Raw genomic sequence first — 19,747 nt, forward strand, 5'->3', positions numbered from 1 at the left:
GATTTTAAGATCCCCTATTAATGACTTGCTCTAATAATGCACTTCAACTAAAGAAGAGTCAATTTCTAAATGTATTCAGTTTCACTAGAACTTTGCTATTTACCAAGGTAAGTTACCCACAATGACCTTTAGGAGATTACTTAGATATTGTCCAATTTATGAATATAAACAATTCAAATATGTCATTAAATGTAATACATAATAATGATGATGATGACAGCTAAATGAGGGAACTCTAACTGATGGATTTGTCTTCATCCAGTTTTCTAAGTTGCAGAGTTCAGTGTGATAGGAGAACACTGCCAATCTTCTCCACAGTCTTATGATACGTGCATCATTCTCAGCATTGGGACTAACTTGAAAGAATAACTTCACCAACTACTTCATCAAGAGTAACTTAAAATCAACATATTTCTGATGATGTATTTGCTATTCTTTTTTCTTTTACTACATTCTAAAAATTATGACGAAAGTGACCTCAAACAAATAGTTTTTTGCTTTTATTGCCATTTCCTACACACATGTGTATATCCTCTACCTAAAAATACAATATATCTTTTTTCATATTTTAATAATATCATTAGCAAGCAAAATTCTCCCCCTACTTATTTGCATTCCCACCTACTATGAATAAATCTGAGTTATTTTATTACAGCAGTCAAAGTAGTTCTATGTATACAAAAAACATGCAAACATTACATTGACTATGTATTATAGTTTAAAAATAACTTTTGGGTGTCTATGTCTTTTTCTTTTTTTTAACTAACAAAGAACTAAAAAATTTATAGATCTAATTTGTTCATTTTCATTATTGTATCCTATTGTATTGTATCAGTATGCCATAATTTATTTATTCATTTTATTGCTGAAGGACACTTGTACAACTTCTCAATTTCATCTATTAAGGAAAATACTAATATACACATTTTTGCATATATATCCTGGTGCACATGTACCAAAGTTTTTGAGTGTATAAAAACAAGAGTTCAATTAATGTGTCTTAGGATATACAAATTTGCCTTAATTATATAATGCCATACTGTTGCACAAAGTTGTTTTACTAATTTATAATCCTATGAATAGTGTATGAAAATCTCTATTGCTTCAGATCCTTTCCAAAATTAGTAACGGTAGACTAATGTTTACACTTTTATATTTATATAAAGTATTATTACACTTATGTTATATTTAGCATTTTATAATCCTTTTTCTATTGTAATTTTGAAATTATCTGTAGCTTGGAAAAATTGCATTAGTCTTTTCCTTTCTATGAATGTAATTTCAAATACATTTTTTCATATTGCGTTGTATATTACTTATACATTTATTAACATTTTATTATATATTTATATAATCTTCTCAAATAATCTTTTGTTATCAGTAAGTGTTATTATAGGAGAGATATTTCCTTTAATTGAACACTAAATCAGACCAGTTGGAGAAAATATGATCAACTAACAGTAGTTACAATGGAAATTTCACTGCTATTTAACCACACCTAAACGGACCCAAGGAGAGAAAAATTGAAATTGAAAATGAACCTACAAGGTCTTCTATTAAGCTATTTTCCCATAGAATATAAGAAGCCCTTTTAAATTCTGCCTATGAAGATAAAGGTTTTGCTTTTCCCAGAGAGAATGTAAGATGCTACAGTAGTCTCAGGTTATCTGTCTTAGTTCGTTGTTTCCCAAAATTATAATTAATGAGTGGCCTGAGGGAAAGATGGTTGAAATTACGATGAGAAACATCATAACCTGATACTTTATACCTTAAGGAAGATCCAACTTGCTAGTAGAGTGAAAACAAAGTAAATAATGAAGAGGAGGAGGAAGGTTGTCACCATCTTCACAGCCCTTTTACGGGCCGCTATGCTGGAGTCCCTCATACCCATCAGGTTGAGCAGCAAATTCTTGGTGTGTCTCAGCAAGGACAGAAATAAAAGGAACAAAGAGGTCAGAGACAGAAGAAAGGGGAAAACATAGGTCAACCTGAGAAGAACAGGCTTTTGAGACAGAACATTTTATTACTGTCTAAGTACAAAGTCATGTTTCTTTCCTGTACTTTACAGGTATTCACCCACAACTCATTAAGAGCATCCTGCATTAAGAGATTAACAGTAAGAAAAAAGACCTCAGGAAAATTGCAAGAACCACTCTGTTCACTCTCCACTTCAGCCAGATGAAAAAGAAGTGGGAGAAATTGGCCAACTTAAGGAAGCAGAAAATGCTTAGGCAGGTTGCAAACCAGGTAAAGTGATCAGTAAGTGTCCAAAGAATGTGACCGCGTTTTTGCTAGTTTCCTGGTGGCATACAGATGTGGAGATAGACCCACATTAAATGAACCAAATAGAGTTACCCACAGTTGAATGACTTTGGCCACAGCCAAGTTGGAAAGGATGAAATCACCTGATGAGACCTTTCCATTCTTGATCCATTCGATGACGTTTACCAGTCCAATGAACCCATTTCCTAGCATTCCTTAGATGAGTTATCCTATTGCCACGACAAGAAAGGAGACCTTCATTCCAGGTGACATTTCTATGAAAATATTTATGCCATGCCTCACTGACAGCTTTATAGTTAAACAGTTACAGATTGACATCCATTTATGATGCCTTTGTAAATGTTCTCATCATAATTCCACAATGTAAAGTCAAAATTCTGCCATGTAGTATAATTTCAGAGATCTTCATGAAGGAATAGTTCATTCTATTTATATTGTAATTCCAGTGATAAGCCAAACATTTTAAAAGACAGAGAGCTTTATGAATACTTTTCTTAGTAGTTTGAGTCACCTACTATATAATTTCCAGAGTAAACACTAATGATGTCCACTTATCCTTGGCACCAGCTACAAATTTCCATTTGTGCTAATTACTGAAAGGATGAAGTCAGGTGCATAAACATGCAAACATGAGAGAGATTATTTTCTGCTAATTTGTACTTTCATATTCCCTGAGCCGTACGTTTGAATGCAAATATTTTAGATTTGAACTGAAATTGCTAGAAAGAATTTTAGTTCAATATTAACTGTGTAGTTAATTAAGATTAAAGTTAAATTTTAATAATTCAGCCATCATTTGTTACTCCTCAGTAAGATCCTTTTACCTGTCAAATATTTTTGTTGATTCAAGATGATTTATGGAAATAATTAAATGCAATTATTTCCAGTTGAAAGAACATACCTGAGTTGTAGAACAAAAAAATTTAAAGAATTAGTACACAGCACTGTAGGAGCTAAATTAGAAGTTATAAGAAAAATATACTGGGGTTGTACATGAGGAAGCTAGAAACACTACAGTGCAGAATCAATTATGGTTTTATAAGGATAGGAAAATTTAGTTCAAACTTAAATTCTTTAGAATTCATGAGGAAATAGAAAAAAGAATTGATATTCAGACTGATGTAAGGACATATACCAATTTTCAAAGTGACATGAACAAGCCACACCAGGCTTTCGAATGGGGGAATTTCTTTTGTTTTACATTAACTTATTGGTTATTTCAATTAAATTATTTCTAAGTGCCCTCCATCTTCTGTGTCCTAAATTCCACGTTCTCCTCTCCTTTCTGGGCTATCGAGAGACTCTATTTCCCAGCATCCCTTACAGATGGTCGTGGCAACGTGCCTGAAATCTGAACAAGGTCACATGAATGAAAATTATGTGCACCATTTACAGATCTGTCCCCAAAACTCTCCCCATGCACACTCCTCCATATGCCATTCTCCTCCTGGCTGTCTGGAATGGAGATGACTCCAAGGCAATCTTGCAAGCCACATGCTGAAGATGGCATACTTTAGATCAGCCTGATTCCCTGGATAACTGCCAACAGAAGGCCCCTCACACCCAGCAGTACTGCTGAAAGAGCAGTATTAAATGTACTTTGTGTTTGAGTCACTCTACATTTTGGGTCCTATTGGTGGTAGCATTTTCTCCCTCTGGTCTAATCCAGAAATTGGAACTGAGAGTGTGCAGATTTGTTTAGAGGCATTTGGATGGTGAAGAAACAAAACCAGGAAATCCATGCTACCTGCAGATTTTCTGAGGGGTTTCTTTTTCATTAGTTTTCCAGTCCTAATATGGTTTATTCACCCATTCATTTAGTCATTCATCAGATTATCATTTGGACCAACTATTCTATGGACTGGCTTTTATGTCCTGGGGAGTCAGCAGAAAACAAGATAGACAAGATCCTCACGTTATCCTGATTATATTCTACTGGGGCAGAGAGATTTCTAAAAACAAATGAATAAATCAGCTGTGGAAATGATGTATCTCAAGGTTTATATAATGTTAAAATTTCATACAACTAAGAATTAATATAGACATGTAAATTCCATTGTTGAACAGGTTATACATTTCTTTCTTATAACTTGCTATCAAAAATATGTTAACACGCTTTCTATTTCATCATTTTCCACAAGATTATGATAAAATAGATCTTCAAGATAGTTGATATAATTGTTACATAGATATAATATATTCCATTTTGATATATGCAGAAAGGTCACTGAATTATATACATATTGTGACATATTTTTTGTAAACATATTTTTAAGATAGGGAAGATTTGAGTGTTCTTATCTGATGTTTAAAAATAATTTTTATGTAGCAAGATGGAGGAGATGATTGGCAATTAAGACGCCCAAAGGCAGTTTTGGAGAAAACTGATAATTTGATCTCAGATCCACTTCAAAAAAGATATTCTTAATTCAAAACCTTGTAAGAAATGACTTTCCTAAGTGCATTTGAAAACATTGCGCAATAGAAAACAGGTCATGATCATTTTTTTTTCTCCCTCTTCCCCGTTGTACAACTTGATTTTTACTGAGCTTTTCTTCTACTTGTATTAAATCTAATTTTCTTCAGTACTGTTTATTGCACACATATATAAAATTTATTCTAAATGTTTTTCACTCAAATTTTATTGTGTGCATCGTTTCCTAACAGCAGTTCTGATTGCTCTCTATTAACCATGAAGTAAGAAATTCATGATGGAATAATTTCTATCTCAAACATACATCCTCAATGTGTAATTTAGAACTGAAAATCATTACCATCCAAACGACTGGAGGTTCGAGCAATGAAATCTAAACACACTGTTGTACGTATGTTTTGACCTAATTACAATGAAAATAGAAATGATTTCCTGAGATAAGTTGTCTGCTCTCAAAAGTACATAAATATAGCTCATAAATTCTTCCATTGAAAGATGATAACTTACAATATCTATGTAAAATAGACATTGCTTCCTAATCCTGAGGAATTTCTTATGATACTTTGTAACATTAGATTGCTTCCCTAAAAAAAATTTGGTTAGTGGTCTGGTAATCTTATCATCTTTCTTATAATTTTCAAGGCCTCTCTTAGCTTCTTGTTTCCCCAAATCAGGATAAATGACTGGCTTAAAGGATACAACATTCCAAGGGCCTGGCAAAGCATGAAAACCAGTTTGTTCTGCAGACTATGAAAATTCCAAACTGAGGGGGCCGGCCCCATGGTTGAGTGGACAAATTCGCGTGCTCCACTTTGGTGGCCCAGAGTTTCACCGGTTCAGATCCTGGCCGTGGACATGGCACTGCTCGTCAGGCCATGCTGAGGCAACGTCCCACATGCCACAACCAGAAGGACCCACAACTAAAAATATACAACTATGTACCAGGGGCACTTTGGGGATAAAAAGGAAAAATGAAATATTAAAAAAAAAAATGAGATAACTAGAATCAGGAAGTAACCAGCATATAGAAAGAGAAAGGAGAGCACAGTTTACATGGCTCTTATGTGGACCTTGGTGCTGGGATCTTGGAATCTTTTGCCATTGAGCTGCATGTTCTTGAGATGTTTCCACAGGGAAATGATTAACAGCAGAAAAGATGTCAGGGACATAGTAAAGGGTATGAAGTGTATTAGTGTGAATAGAGTGACATTTGGAAGGTATAAAATGTCCCTCAATTTGGCTTTCTGAGTGATGTTTCCTTCATACTCATTAGTCTGCATATTATTATCCATGCATAGCACTGCAAGATGAGGAACCAAAAAGACCAAAGTCCCTAACAACATAACGAGAAGTACACTTTTAACTCTCTACTTTAGGTAAAGAAATACAAAGCTAGAGAAATTATCTATCTTGAACAAAAATGTATGCTGGGACTAGTAGCAAGCCAGACACCAAAATGGTTGCTCACTGTCCAGTCAATACAAGCAATAATTTTTACTTCTAAACTATATAAAACTTGAAGGAGCACAGTTGTATACCAAGTGATTGATAGTACCCAGAGCAAACCAATTCTGGAGACCACCAGAGTGTGAATATTTGATCAGCTGAGGACATCTTTTGTCTCTTGACCCAGTCAATGCAGTTCACCAGTGCTATGAAGCCTTGACAAAATTTCCCAGAATAAATTCTGTCGTTATTAGGACAGAAAAAAATGCTTGGTGGTAAAGTTGCCACGTGTATAAAGACAAAAAAGCTAAGTCTAATATTACTTGTCATGATTCATTTAATATTCTGAACTTAACTTCTGTGTGTAGCTGGAATGTCAGTAAAGTTCTTATTTCTTTCAAATTTCCAGATTAACGTTTACTATCATGGCCACGATTTCTAAAAAGTTACCAAAGCAGTCAATGGGGAAATGACCTTTGTTCCAACAAATGAAGTTGGAACAATTACATATTCACATTTATAAAGATGATTATAGATCCTTCATATCATACACAAAATTAACTCAAAATTGGTCACAGAGCTAAGTGGAACAATCTTTAGAAAGAAGAACGAAGCTGGAGGCATCACTCTTCCCAATTTCAAACTGTGTTACAAGTTATAGTAATCAAAATAGTATGATATTGGCATAAAAACAGATGCACAGATCAATGGAATAGAGCAGTGACCACAGAAACAAATCCACGCATACATGGTGAATTAATTTTGGACAATGGCACCAAGAATATTCAATGGGGAAAGGTTTAATAAAAGGTGTGGGAGAACAGGACATCCACATGCAAAAGAATGAAGTTGGTCTCCTATCTAACATCACACACAAAACTTAACTCAAAATGGATTAAAGATTGAACATAAACCTGGAACTATAAAACTCCTAGAAAAAAAACAGTGTCAGGCTCCTTGACTTGAGTGTTGGCAATGACTTTTTGGATTTTATGCAAACAAAGGAAACAAAAGCAAATATAAGTAAGTGAGACTACCTCAAACTAAAAAGCTTCTGCACAGCAAAGGAAACCATCATCAAAGTGACAAGACAACTTATGAAATGGGAGAAATCACAAATCCAATAAAGGATTAATATCCATAATATACAAGGCACTGATACAAATCAGCAGCAAAAAACCAAACAATCCAATTTAAAAATGGTCAAAGAACCAAGCACATTTTCCCAAAGAAGATATAGAAATGGCCAATGGTTCCACGAAAAGGTGATCAATGTCACTAATCATCAGGGAAATGAAAATCAAAAGAACAGTGAGATATCACTTCACACCTGTTAGAATGGCTATCATCAAAATGATAAGAGATAAGTTCTGGCAAGGATGTGGAGAAAAGCGAACTCTTGTACACTAGGTAGGAATGTAAACTGCTCTAGCCACTATGGAAAACAGTATGGAGATTCCTCAAGAAATTAAAAATAAACTACCATATGACCCAGCAATCTCATGTCTGTGTATATACCTAATGGAAACAAAATGATTATCTGGGAGAAAAATCTGTACTCCTATGTTTGTTGCAGCATTATTCACAATGGCCAAAGTATGGAAATAACCAAAATGCCTGTTTATCGATGAATGGAAAAGAAAATGTGCTATATATACATATACATATATATACATATGTATTTAGATATATATGCTGAAATGTTATTCAATCTTAAAAGAGAAGGAGATCCCGCCATTTGTGACAATATGGATGGATCTTGGTGGTCTTATGCTAAGCTGAGTAAGCCAGACAGAGATGACAGATAATGCATGGTATCACTTATACGTGGAAGCTAAAAAAACAAAAAGAGAAAGACAGAGTAAACTTATAGAAACAGAGTAGAAAAGTGGTTCCCAGGAGCTGAGGGGAGGGGGGGTGGTAAACTAAAGGGGTAGAAACTTTCAGTTATCAGATGAACAAATTCTGAGGATCTAATGCATAGTATGGTAATCATGGTTGATAATACTACATTGTATAATTGTTTTTGCTAAGAAAGTAAATCTTAAGCTTTTTCATAAAAAAAAGTAACCATGTGAGGTGATGGATGTGTTAAGTTGATTGTGCAAATTCTTGCATAATGTATACATATATCAAAAAACCACTTTAAATGTATTACCATATTTTTGCCAATTTTATCTCAATAAAGCTGGAAAAAAATTAAAATAAATAAATTTAAAAAAAACAAAAGAAAGTGGAGGATCATGAAAATATTTTCTCCACATTATATCAAAATTGCTATGAGCCAGAATTGCTGTATGTTTCTTTTATTCGCCTCTTTGAATGGGACTATTTGTTATGGTTATCCTGTCCTGTTTCAACCCTGTGTGCTACATCTTTGCCAGGCAGATAACTTGTCTTTTTAATTCCTTAATTAACAAATGAAGAGGAGACAAACCAAACCAAATATGGATCATAAGATCCTGGAATTCAAGCCTATCTCTGTAAACAAATGAGACTTTGGGAGATGTTCAGATAGGAATGAGCATATTTTATATATGGGAACAACCTGAATAATTTAACCAAGAGTGTAAAGTGGGATAGAGTGCTTCATTTTCCTGAAATTCTTTAACCCTCACTGTAGCTACAGCTTTTAGAAAGTAATTTTGTAATATCCTCTATTGTGGGCAGGATAACCGCCTTGAGCCTTGGCTCTGAGCTTAATCATGTCAACTTGCTTTGATGAATTGGGAATTAGCAGCTGTGACACAAACAGGTTTGAAATGACGTCCACGTTGAGGCTGGCTCAGTGTTGCTCTTCTTCAATTACCATGAGAACATGCCCAGGCTAGTACACTGGTCCTAGGAGGAGAGTGAGAGATCCTGGAATTCAGTTTTCCCAAGCAAGATCCAAACTAAATTGACAATCAACCGAACTATAACTGTCTCCCAGATACATACCAAGCTTATTTAAAAATCTTTCAAATAGTTGTTCCTTTTTATATCATTTATTCTTTTTCTTTGGCTATTTCTGAGATTGTCTCTTGGTCTTTAGTTCCCTGTAGTGTTTGTAAGTTAAATTTTTTGCTATCTTATCTCATTATCTTATTATCTCAAATCAATAAATTGAAATGTTTTATCACTTTTGGAAAAAATCTCAGCAATATTATTCCACTTCATTTTCTCCCTTCTATCTTCCAGAATTTCAGAAGTGTGTCAGACTTTCCAACTGTAACATTCGTGTCTCTTACGCTCTACCCTGTATTTTCCATTTCTTTGTCTCTTTATGTTTTACTCTGTGTAGTTATCTTCCAATTCACTAATTCTTTCTTCCACTGTGTATAATTGTTTGTTACTTATGCATATTGAATTCTTAATCTTGATTATTCATTTTCTCAGTCTTACTGTTTCAGTGATAAGAACAGACTCTTGCTCTTCTTCTATAAATCATCTCCTATGGGGAAACTGAATAGAGCACACATAATATCAAGCTCTTAAGTATTTTTTATTTTTAAGATTGTTAACAAGAAAATGCTAACAATTCATTTCTTTTCCCAAACTTTGGTTGCAGAATAGATAAAATCATCATCTAGTCATCCTCCACCGAGTTGAAAGGAACTGGTAATGTATTTCCTTTCATGGTAGCTTATCTATTCTGGGTCATCACCACAGGCTTGCATTATGGTGGAAGACAAGGAGCAGAACTTGATCACTAAATGCCATTCAAATGAGAAAAATGTAATACAACATCACAGGGACACAATCCTATTCCATGACTCAATTTTTCAGTAGTCTTTTTATTCTACTTCCAATGTTAGCAAAAGGGCTCTGTGCCTTAATTCTGTGGTTTTAAGATCACCTGTTAATAATTTGCTCAAGTAATACACTTAAACTAAAGAACGTTCAATTTCTAAATATATTCAATTTGACTTGACCTTTACTATTTACTAAGGTAAGATACCCACAATGACCTTTAGGAAATTACTTAGACATTGTCCAACATATGTATGTAAACGTTTCAAATATTAATCCTTAAATATGATACATAATGATGATGATCATGATCATGACGGTGGCAGCTAAATGGGAGAACTCTAATTGATGAATGTGTCTTTATCCAGTTTCTAGGTGGCAGAGTTCACTATGACAGGAGAACACTACAAATCTCCTCCATGGTCTTATGATAAATACATTGTTCTCAGCATCAGGGCTAACTTGAAAGAATAATTTCACTGACTACTTCATCAAGAGTAACTTAAAACCAACATATTTCTGATGATGTACATACTATTTTTTTCCTTTACTGCATTCTAAAAATTATGACAGAACTGACCTCAAACAAATAGTTCTTTGCTTTTATTGAAATTTCACATACACATGTGCATATCTTCTACATAATAATACAGCATATCATTTTTCTTTCATATTTTAACAGCATGATTAGCATGCAAAATTCTCCACCCTACTTATTTGCATTCCCACTTGCTATGAATAAATCTGAGTTATTTTATTACAACAGTCAAAGAAGGGCTACATATACACAAACATATCCAAACAGTGCATTGAGCATACATTTAGTTTTACAAATTACTTTTCTATGTCTATGACTTTTTTCTCTAACAAAGAAATAAAAAATTTATAGATCTAATTTTTTCATTTTCATTATTGTGTATAATTCTATTGTATGAGTATACCATAATTTATCCATTTTATCACTGATGAACATTTGTATGACTTCTCAATTTCAGCTATTAAGAAAAATAGTGATATACGCACTGTTACATATATATCCTGGTGCACATGTACCAAAGATTTTTAGTATATAAAAATAGAAGTGCAATTAATTTCTCTTAGGATATACATCTTCACCTTAATTACGCAATGCTATACTGTTGCACAAAGTTGTTTTACCAATTTACAGTTCTATGAAAATTCCCATTGTCTCAGATCCTTTCCAAAATTTGCAACATCAGATTATTATCTATACTTTTATATTTAAATAAAGTGTTATTATACTTACATTTCACAACATTTCATAATCTTTTTTCTATTCTAATTTTAAAACTATATTTGATTTGAAAAAATTACATTACTCTTTTCCCTTTCTATGACTCTGATTTCATGTACATTCACTCATATTGCATTGTATATTACTTAGACAATTATTAATATTTTATTATACATTTTTACAATCTTCTTTGTCTCAAATAATCTTTTGTTATCAACAAATGTTACTATAGCAGAGATATTTCCTTATATCTGACACTAAGTCAGATCACTTTGAGAAAATATGTTTAGGTAAAAGCACTTGTAAGGGAAATTTCTGTGCTGCCTAAAACACCTACAAGGAGAAAGAAATGTTGAAATTGAACCTACATAGTCTTCTATTAATGTATTTTCCCATTGAATATAGGAAGTTCTTTTAAATCCTGCCTATGATGATAAAACTTTTGCTTTTCTCACAGAGAATTTACAGTAATCTCAGATGATTTTTCTTAGATTGCTATTTCCCAAAATTATAATTAATGTGTAGCCTGAAGGAAAGATTGTTGAAATCACCATAACAAACATCATAACCTGAAACCTCTGTACCTTAAGGAAGATCTAACTTTTTCTTAGAGTGGAAATAAAGTAAATGATGAAGAGGAGGAAGAAGGTTGTCACCATTTTCATGGTCCTTTTATGGACCTCTGTGCTGGAGTCCCTTATATCCATCAGGTTTAGGTACAAATTCTCCGTGTGTCTCATCAAGGACAGAAACAAAGGAACAAAGAGGTCAGGAACAGAAGAAAGGGGATGATATAGGTCAAGTAAGAAGAAGAAGGCTTTTAAGATAGAAAATTTTATTTTCACTTAATGCAAAGTCATGTTTCTTTCACGTCCTCTATGGATATTCATCCACAACTCACTAAGAGCATCCTGCATTAAAAGGTTAACAGACAATCAGAAGAAAGACCCCAGGAAAAGCACAAGAACCGTTCTATTCACTCTCCACTTCAGCCAGATGAAAAAGAAGTGGGAGAAATTGGCGATCTTAAGGAAGCAGAAGATGCTTAGGCAGGTGGTAAACCAGGTAGTTAAGTGATCAGTTAGTGCTCAAAGGATAGTAACTGCTTTTGCTAGTTTCCTGGTGACATACAGATGTGGAGATAGCTCCACATTCAATGAACCAAATAGTGTTACCTACTGTTGGATGACTCTGGCCATAGCCAAGCTGGTAGGATGAAATCAGCTGATGAGCTCTTCCCATTCTTGATCCATTTGATGCGGGTTACCAGCCCAATGAACCCATTTCACAGCATTCCTAAGATGAGTTCTCCTGTTGCCATGAGCAGAAAGGAAGCCCTCATTACAATCGACATTTCTATGAAAATATTTCTAATGTTGTGCCTCACTGACAGCTTTAGAGTTAAACAGTTGCAGATTGACACCCATTTATGATGCTTTTATAAATGTTTTCATCATAATTCCAGAACATATAGCCAAAATTCTGCTATGTAATACCGTTTCAGAGGTCTTCATGAAAGAATAGTTCATTCACTTTAGTTTGTAATTCCAGAGAGAAATCAAACAGTTCTGTTAAGAGATACAGAGCTTCGTGAATACCTTTCTTAGTAGTTCAAGTCATCTACTATATACTTTCCAGAGTAAATGCTAATCACGTCCACTTATCTTTGGCACCAGCTACAAATTTCCGTTTGTGCTAATACTAAAATGACGAAGTCAGTTGTGCAAACGTGAAAATATGAGAGATTATTTTCTACTAATTTGTACTTTCATTTCCCCTGAGCCATAAGTTTGAACACAAATACTTTAGATTTTGAATAGAAATTGCTAGAAAAAATTTTAATGTAAAATTAATGTATAGCTAATTAAAATATATCTTAAATTTTAATATTTCTGTCATTATTTGTTACTCATCAATAAGATCCTTCTACCTATCAAGTATTTTTGTTGATTCAATATGATTTACAGTGATAACTTAATGCAATTATTTCCAGTTCAAAGAACACCCAAGTCCCAGAAGAAATAACTACAAATAATTATTCCATAACCTTGTGAGAGCTAAGTCAAATGTTATAAACAAATATACTGGGAATATACACAAGGAAGCTACAAATGCTACAGAGCAGAATCAATTATGGTTTTATGAAGATAGGAACATTTAGTTTGAACTTAAATTCTTTAGAAATCATGAGGAAATACAAAAAAGAACTGATATTCAAGATTGATGTAAGGATATTACAAATTATCAAAGTGATATAAACAAGCTACACCGTGCTCCTAAATGGAGAAACTTATTTTGTTTTACAATAACTTATTGGATATTTCAACTGAATTATTACAAAGTGCCCTAAACTTCCATGTCCTAAATTCCATGTTCTCCTCTTCTTTCTCGGCTGGAGAGTGACTTTATTTCCCAACCTCCCTTACAGATGGTTGTGACAACGTGACTGAAATCTGAACAACACTATATGAGTGAAAAATTATGTGTATCATTTACAGGCCAGCACCAAAACCTCTCCCCATGCACACTCCTACAGACACCTTTCTCCTCCTGGCTGTCTGGAATGGAGATGACTCCAAGGTAATCTTGGAAGCCACCTGTTAAAGATGGCATACTTTTGATCAGCCTGATTCCCTGGATAACTGTAAACAGAAGGCTTCTCAGACACAGCAGTACTGCTAAAAGAGCAATATTAAATGTACTTTGTGTTTGAGTCACTCTATGTTGTGGAGCCTATTTGTGACATTTTCTTTCCCTGGTCTAATGCAGAAATTGGGAGTGTGAGTACGTGGATTTGTTTAGAGGCATTTGAATGGTGAAGAAACCAAACCCGGGAATCCATGCAACCTGCAGATTTTGTGAGGGGTTTCATTTTCATTAGTTTTCCAGTCCTAATATGGTTTATTCATATGTTTATTTACTCATCAGAATATCATTTGGACTAACTACTCCATGGGCTGGCTTATATGTCCTGGGGAGTCAGCAGAAAACAAGAGAGATGAGATCCTTGCATTATGCTGCTTGTATTCTACTGGGGCACATAGATGACTAAAAACAGATGAATGAATAGGATGTGGAAATGATTTATCTTAAGATTTACATAATATTGTCGAAATTTCATAATACTAAGAATCAATATAGACATGTAAATTCAGTTGTTAAGGTTATATGTTTCTTTCTTATAATAGAACTTTCTATGAATAATATATTAACACATTTTTTCACCATTTTCCATAAAATTATAGAAAACAGATCTTGAAGATATTCCCTATAATTATTGCACAGACATCATAGATACTATTTTAGTATATGTAGAATGGTCATTGAATTATGTACCATAATTTCTTACTATTTTTGTAGTGAACATATTTTTAAGATAAGGAAGATTTGAGTGCTCTTATCTGAAGTTTGAAAAGAATTTTTAGGTAGCAAGATAGAGAAGATGATTGGCAATTCAGAGGCCCAAAGGTGGTTTAGGGGGAAACTGAATAATTTGACATCAGATTTCAACTTCAGAAAAGATCTCCTTAATTCAAAAACCGTAGGAAATGACTTTGCCAACTGCTTATGAAAACATAGTAGCACTGAAAACAGGTCATGATAATTTTTCTTTCCTCTTGACCCTATTGTACAACTTGATTTTTTTCTAAGCTTCTCATCTACTTCTATTGGAGCTAATATTCTTCAGTACCATTTTTTGTACACATATATAAAATGTATTCTAAATATGTTTGTCAATCTGAAATTTTATTTTGTGCATCTTTTCCTAACAACACTTCTAGTTGCTCTCTATTAACCATGAAGAAATAATTCATGGTGGAATATTTCTTTCCCAAACATGTATCCTCAATGTGCTATTTATAATTGAATATCATTACCATCCAAAAGATTGGAAGTTCAAACAATAAATCTAAATACACTGTGCAATACATGTGTTTGGTCCTAAATACAATGGAAAATAACAATGATTACCTGAGGTAAGTTGTCAGTTATTAAAAACGCATAAATATAGATCACAAATTTTACCATTGAATGATGACAACAAAAATATCTATGTGAAACCCACATTGGTTCCTAATATTGAGGAATTTCTTACAACATTTTATAAAATTAGATTGCTTACCTCAGAAAGAATTGGCTACTGGTATGGGAATCTTATCATCTTTCTTACGGTTTTCAAGGCCTGTCTTAGCTTCTTGTTTCCCCAAATCAGGATAAATGAGTGGCTTAAAGGATAGAGCATTGCAAGAGCCTCAGAAAGCATGACAAGCAGTGTATTATGCAGCCTATTATAACTCTCAACTAAAGTAACCAGAGCTAGGAAGTAACTGACATACAAGAAGAGAAAGGAGACCACAGTTTGCATGGCTCTTATGTGGACCTTGGTGCTGATATCTTGGGATCCTTTGCCATTGAGCTGCATCTTCTTGAGATGATTCCACAGGGAAATGATTAACAGCAGAAAAGATGTCAGCGACATAGAAAATGGTGTGAAGTTTACTAGCATGAATAGACTCATATATGAGAAGTGAAAAATGTCCCTCAATTTGGTCTTCTGAGTGATGTTTCTTTCATACTCATTAGTCTGAATATTCTCATATATGCATAGAATTGCAAGATGAGGAACCAAAAAGACCAGAGTCCCCAACAGTATTATGAGAAGTACACTTTTAACTCTCCGCTTTAGGTAAAGAAATATAAAGCTAGAGAAATTAGCTACCTTGAGCAAATAAAATATGCTGAGGCTAGCAGCAAACCAGATGTTTAAATGGTTGCTTACTGTCAAGGCAATACGAACAAAAATTCTTACTTCCAAACTATATAAACCCGGATGGAGCACAACTGTATACCAATTCATTAATAGTACCCAGAGCAAAACAATTCTGGAGACAGCCAGAGCAGTGAGAATTTGATCAGCTGAGGACATCTTATGTCTCTTGACCCAGTCAATGCAATTCACCAGTGCTATGATGCCATTGGCAAAATTTCCCAGAATAAATTCCGTCGTTATTAAGACAGAAAAAATGCTTGGTAGTAAATTTACCATGTCTAGAAATAAAAAAGAAGAAGTTTAATATCCCTGGTCGTGATTCCTTTAATGTTCTGAGCTTAACTTCTATGTGCAGCTGGAATGTAGAGTAAAGTTCTTGTTTCCATGTTTTCCCTGTTTTAAAGTTCTTTAAATTCCATGATCGATGTCAAGCAGGAAAACACCAGACTATGCAGATGGAAGAGCTCAATACTGTCTTTATGAAAAACATTGTTACTCCCAAAAAGCAGAAATTGTCTCCTATTTATACACGGTGTGTCCTTGCCGTAGGCTGGATTATTTCATAACTGATTTTGAAGTGAAAGATGAATTCTCATTTGCTAGCATGCAAATAAGGACATCTCGTTTTGCAATTTTTTCCTTGTTGAACCTCTCCACAATTCGTGTTCAACAACATTATTTGTTAGTAAAATTTAGAAATCCAATACATAAAACATACAGTGAATGTCTAAACTTTTTGATGGAGCTTGCTTATAAGTAGGATCATTATCATTATGTGTTTATTTATTTTTTTAATGACATATTTCTGGAAAGAATTCAAGCTTTCCCATCAAAGGCATTCATATATTCTTGGGAACCCCAAGAAAGCCAATACACCCTAAATACTAGTTGCTGAAAACTATGTATAAATTTATTGTTTACAAGCTCATAAACACACACACACATTCACATCTATTTCTCGTGGATGGAATTATTGTTCTACAATATGAAATGTAAAATCAGGGTTAGGAGGTCCTCTAGCCTTAAATCCTCCTTTTCTCCCATGCAGCAGGCTTTCAAACCATTATTCATAGCTATAAAACACGTATAGATAAAGTTTCTGAGTCTGTTAAATATTAATATTTAATATTTAATTGAAATGTTCAGGGATTTTATAAATATTCCTTTGGCATTTGAAAAGTATATGTGTTTTCCATTGCAGAACCCAGAGTGTTCCATATATAAATACCAGGGTTTTTTTCTGTTTAATTCATTTTTGGCTATTTATTATTTTTTAAGATGGATAGATGTTAAAATCAACCTCTACCCTTGGGTTTTATGCAATTTCCATTTTTAAAGCACTTACAGTTGTTTCTAGCAGAGGATCTTGGACCCGGACTGCCAGGATGGAAAACCCAAATTCTCAACTTCATACATCTCTGATCTTGGACTCTATTTTAAAACTACTCTCTGCCTCAGCATAATCATCAGTAAAATACAGATTACAGGGGGATCCTCACCCAGTGGGCTTTTTGAGGGGTGAGCATCCTGTCTGTGTAAAGCATGTTCCCTTTTCCCTGTCTGCTACAGAGCAGGCATGGAGGCTTGTTACTTATTCTGTGGTATTTGATACTTCAGAGTTAGCCTTTGAGGAGTCCCACCTAGGAGTACAATGTAGCAGGTTGAAAAAGAATAGATTTCCCCCCAGAACAACACTGATACAGGGAATGAAATTCCAAAAATATATTTTAAGTTCATCAGAGAGCTGTGCAAGGAAGGAGGACCAAGTGCACTGAAATCTGAAATGAAGAGAGTCTTCAGATAAAGAGATGGTCGATATAAGCAGTGTGATCCCTGTCTATTCCCAGCAGGTTCTATCTGAGGAAAGTGAAAAGCTATTCCTAAAATATGTATGGAAATGCCAAGGACTCAGAATAGCCAGAAGAATTTCTTAAAAACAGAAAAACGTTGGAGGACTACAGTTCCTAATATCAAAGTTTACTACTAGGCTGCCATAATCGGGATAGTGTGGTTCTCTCATGAAGACACACATGTATATCAATGAAACACAATTGAAAGTCCAGATTAACATTTTTATTCACAGTCAATTGATTTCAAAAAAGATGTCAAGACAATCAATGTGGAAATGATCTTTTTGTCAACAAATGAAGTTGGAACAATTAGATATTCACATTTATGAAGATGAATTTAAATCCTTATTTCATACCATACACAAAATTAACTCAAAATGGATCATAGACCTAAACGGGAGAGGAACAACTACAAACTTTAGAAGAAAATGCAGCAGAACATTTTCTAAAGTCGCATTAGCTAGACCTCTTAGATTCAATACCAAAAGCATGATTCATAAAATTAATAAACTAATAAATTGGACTGTATCAAAACTGAAACTTTAGCTCCCTCTGATTGCTGCTCCATGATGTTCACACCCTGTATAATTCCCTGCCCTTCAGTGTGGGCAGGACCTGTGACTTACTTCTGGCTTCAAGAATATGGCAACCATGAAGGGATTTTGCAGGTAAAATCAATAGATTTTTAACTGATTGAAAGAGATGCTATCCTTCATGGAGCTGATGTAATCAGGTAGAAGCTTTTAACAGTGTGGCTGGGCCTCCCCTGAGCGAGAGAGGTTCTTGTTGGCCTTGAAGGAGTAAGCAGCCACATTACGAAGTGCCTGTGGATGGGGCCGCAAGAAAATGAACTCTGCCAAGAACTTGAGTGAGCTTGGCAGTAGATTCTTCCCCATGAAGCCTGTAGATAGAATGCAGTATCACCAAAACTTTTAATTCAACATGATGAGATCCTGAAACAGAGAACACAGCTAAACCTTGCTCAGACTTCTGACCCAAAAAACTGTTAGATAATACATGTGTTTGTGGGCTTAAACCACTAAATATGTGGTAATCTTATGCAGCTGATGGATAATTCTCATAGAACAATACAGTTTGTCTACATCCTCAGGTGTTATTCAACATATAAAAACGGCATCTGATTTCACTGTAACATTGGGAAATTATAAATACATTTTAAATTATATAATTATAAATATGTATATATTTATTTCTAGACATATGGAAAAGATTCTATTCCAGAAATATTTTAAAATATAAGAAAGTCCAATGGGAAAATATAGAAATAGTTTTTTTTAAACTCTCCAAACATTGTTGGTGTACTTATTTTCCTAATTTTTCCTTTTGGAGAGTCATTTTTTATGGAGTTTAAGCTTTCATTCCTTTTAGAAAGCACTTCAGCAGCCCCCAAATCCTAACAGCAGGTTGCTTCAGCTTGCTGTTTCTCAAAATTAAGATAAATGAAAGGCCTAAAGGATGGGCAGATGCTATTAATTTACCAAACGTCAATATCAGCTTGTTAGGAGACAATAATGGATGTAACTGTTATCAGAATCAACACAATATAAAGCAGAAAGGGAAAGAAGAAAGAATTCACCATTCTCATGGCTTTTCCATGAGCTTCACTTGTGGGATCCTGGGACCCTGTGATACTGAACTCCATCCTCTAGCTATGCCTCCAAAGAGAAAGAAATAATGGAAGAACCAATGTTATAGAAATAGTTATGGGCAGGGTGATCTCAAAACTGATGAGCACTGAGAACATGGTGGGTTTTGTTTGATACGTATTAATCTTCCAAGTCTTGTTTGTTTCTAGATCTAGAATATCAGGAATTATATGGACTACCACCATGATGCTGAAAAGAAAAATGAGCAAGGACCTCAGGAAAATAATAATAACTATCTGTTAGTTCTCCACTTTAATCAAAGAAAAAGAGGATGGGGGAAAAAAAGTAGCGATCTTCAGGAAAAAGAAG

The 19,747-nt window shown here is 34.2% G+C and overlaps 1 protein-coding gene and 1 pseudogene across 1 annotated transcript; both read right to left on the minus strand.

The window, feature by feature from the left end:
• Positions 1 to 5,316: 5,316 nt before the first annotated feature.
• LOC106834132 (taste receptor type 2 member 19-like) lies at positions 5,317 to 12,392 on the minus strand (annotated as a pseudogene).
• Positions 12,393 to 15,288: 2,896 nt separating this feature from the next.
• On the minus strand, positions 15,289 to 16,197 carry LOC106834133 (putative taste receptor type 2 member 33). The gene has a single exon (XM_070495140.1). The coding sequence runs from the start codon at positions 16,195 to 16,197 to the stop codon at positions 15,289 to 15,291; it is 909 nt and encodes a 302-aa protein (XP_070351241.1).
• Positions 16,198 to 19,747: the final 3,550 nt, after the last annotated feature.

The sequence above is a fragment of the Equus asinus genome, chromosome 22 (assembly GCF_041296235.1).
Source record: "Equus asinus isolate D_3611 breed Donkey chromosome 22, EquAss-T2T_v2, whole genome shotgun sequence".
In the NCBI taxonomy this organism is placed as follows: Eukaryota; Metazoa; Chordata; class Mammalia; order Perissodactyla; family Equidae; genus Equus; species Equus asinus.

Coding starts and splice junctions, on each gene's coding strand:
- LOC106834133 (XM_070495140.1), bottom strand. CDS start 16,197: ATGGTAAATTTACTACCAAGCATTTTTTCTGTCTTAATAACGACGGAA.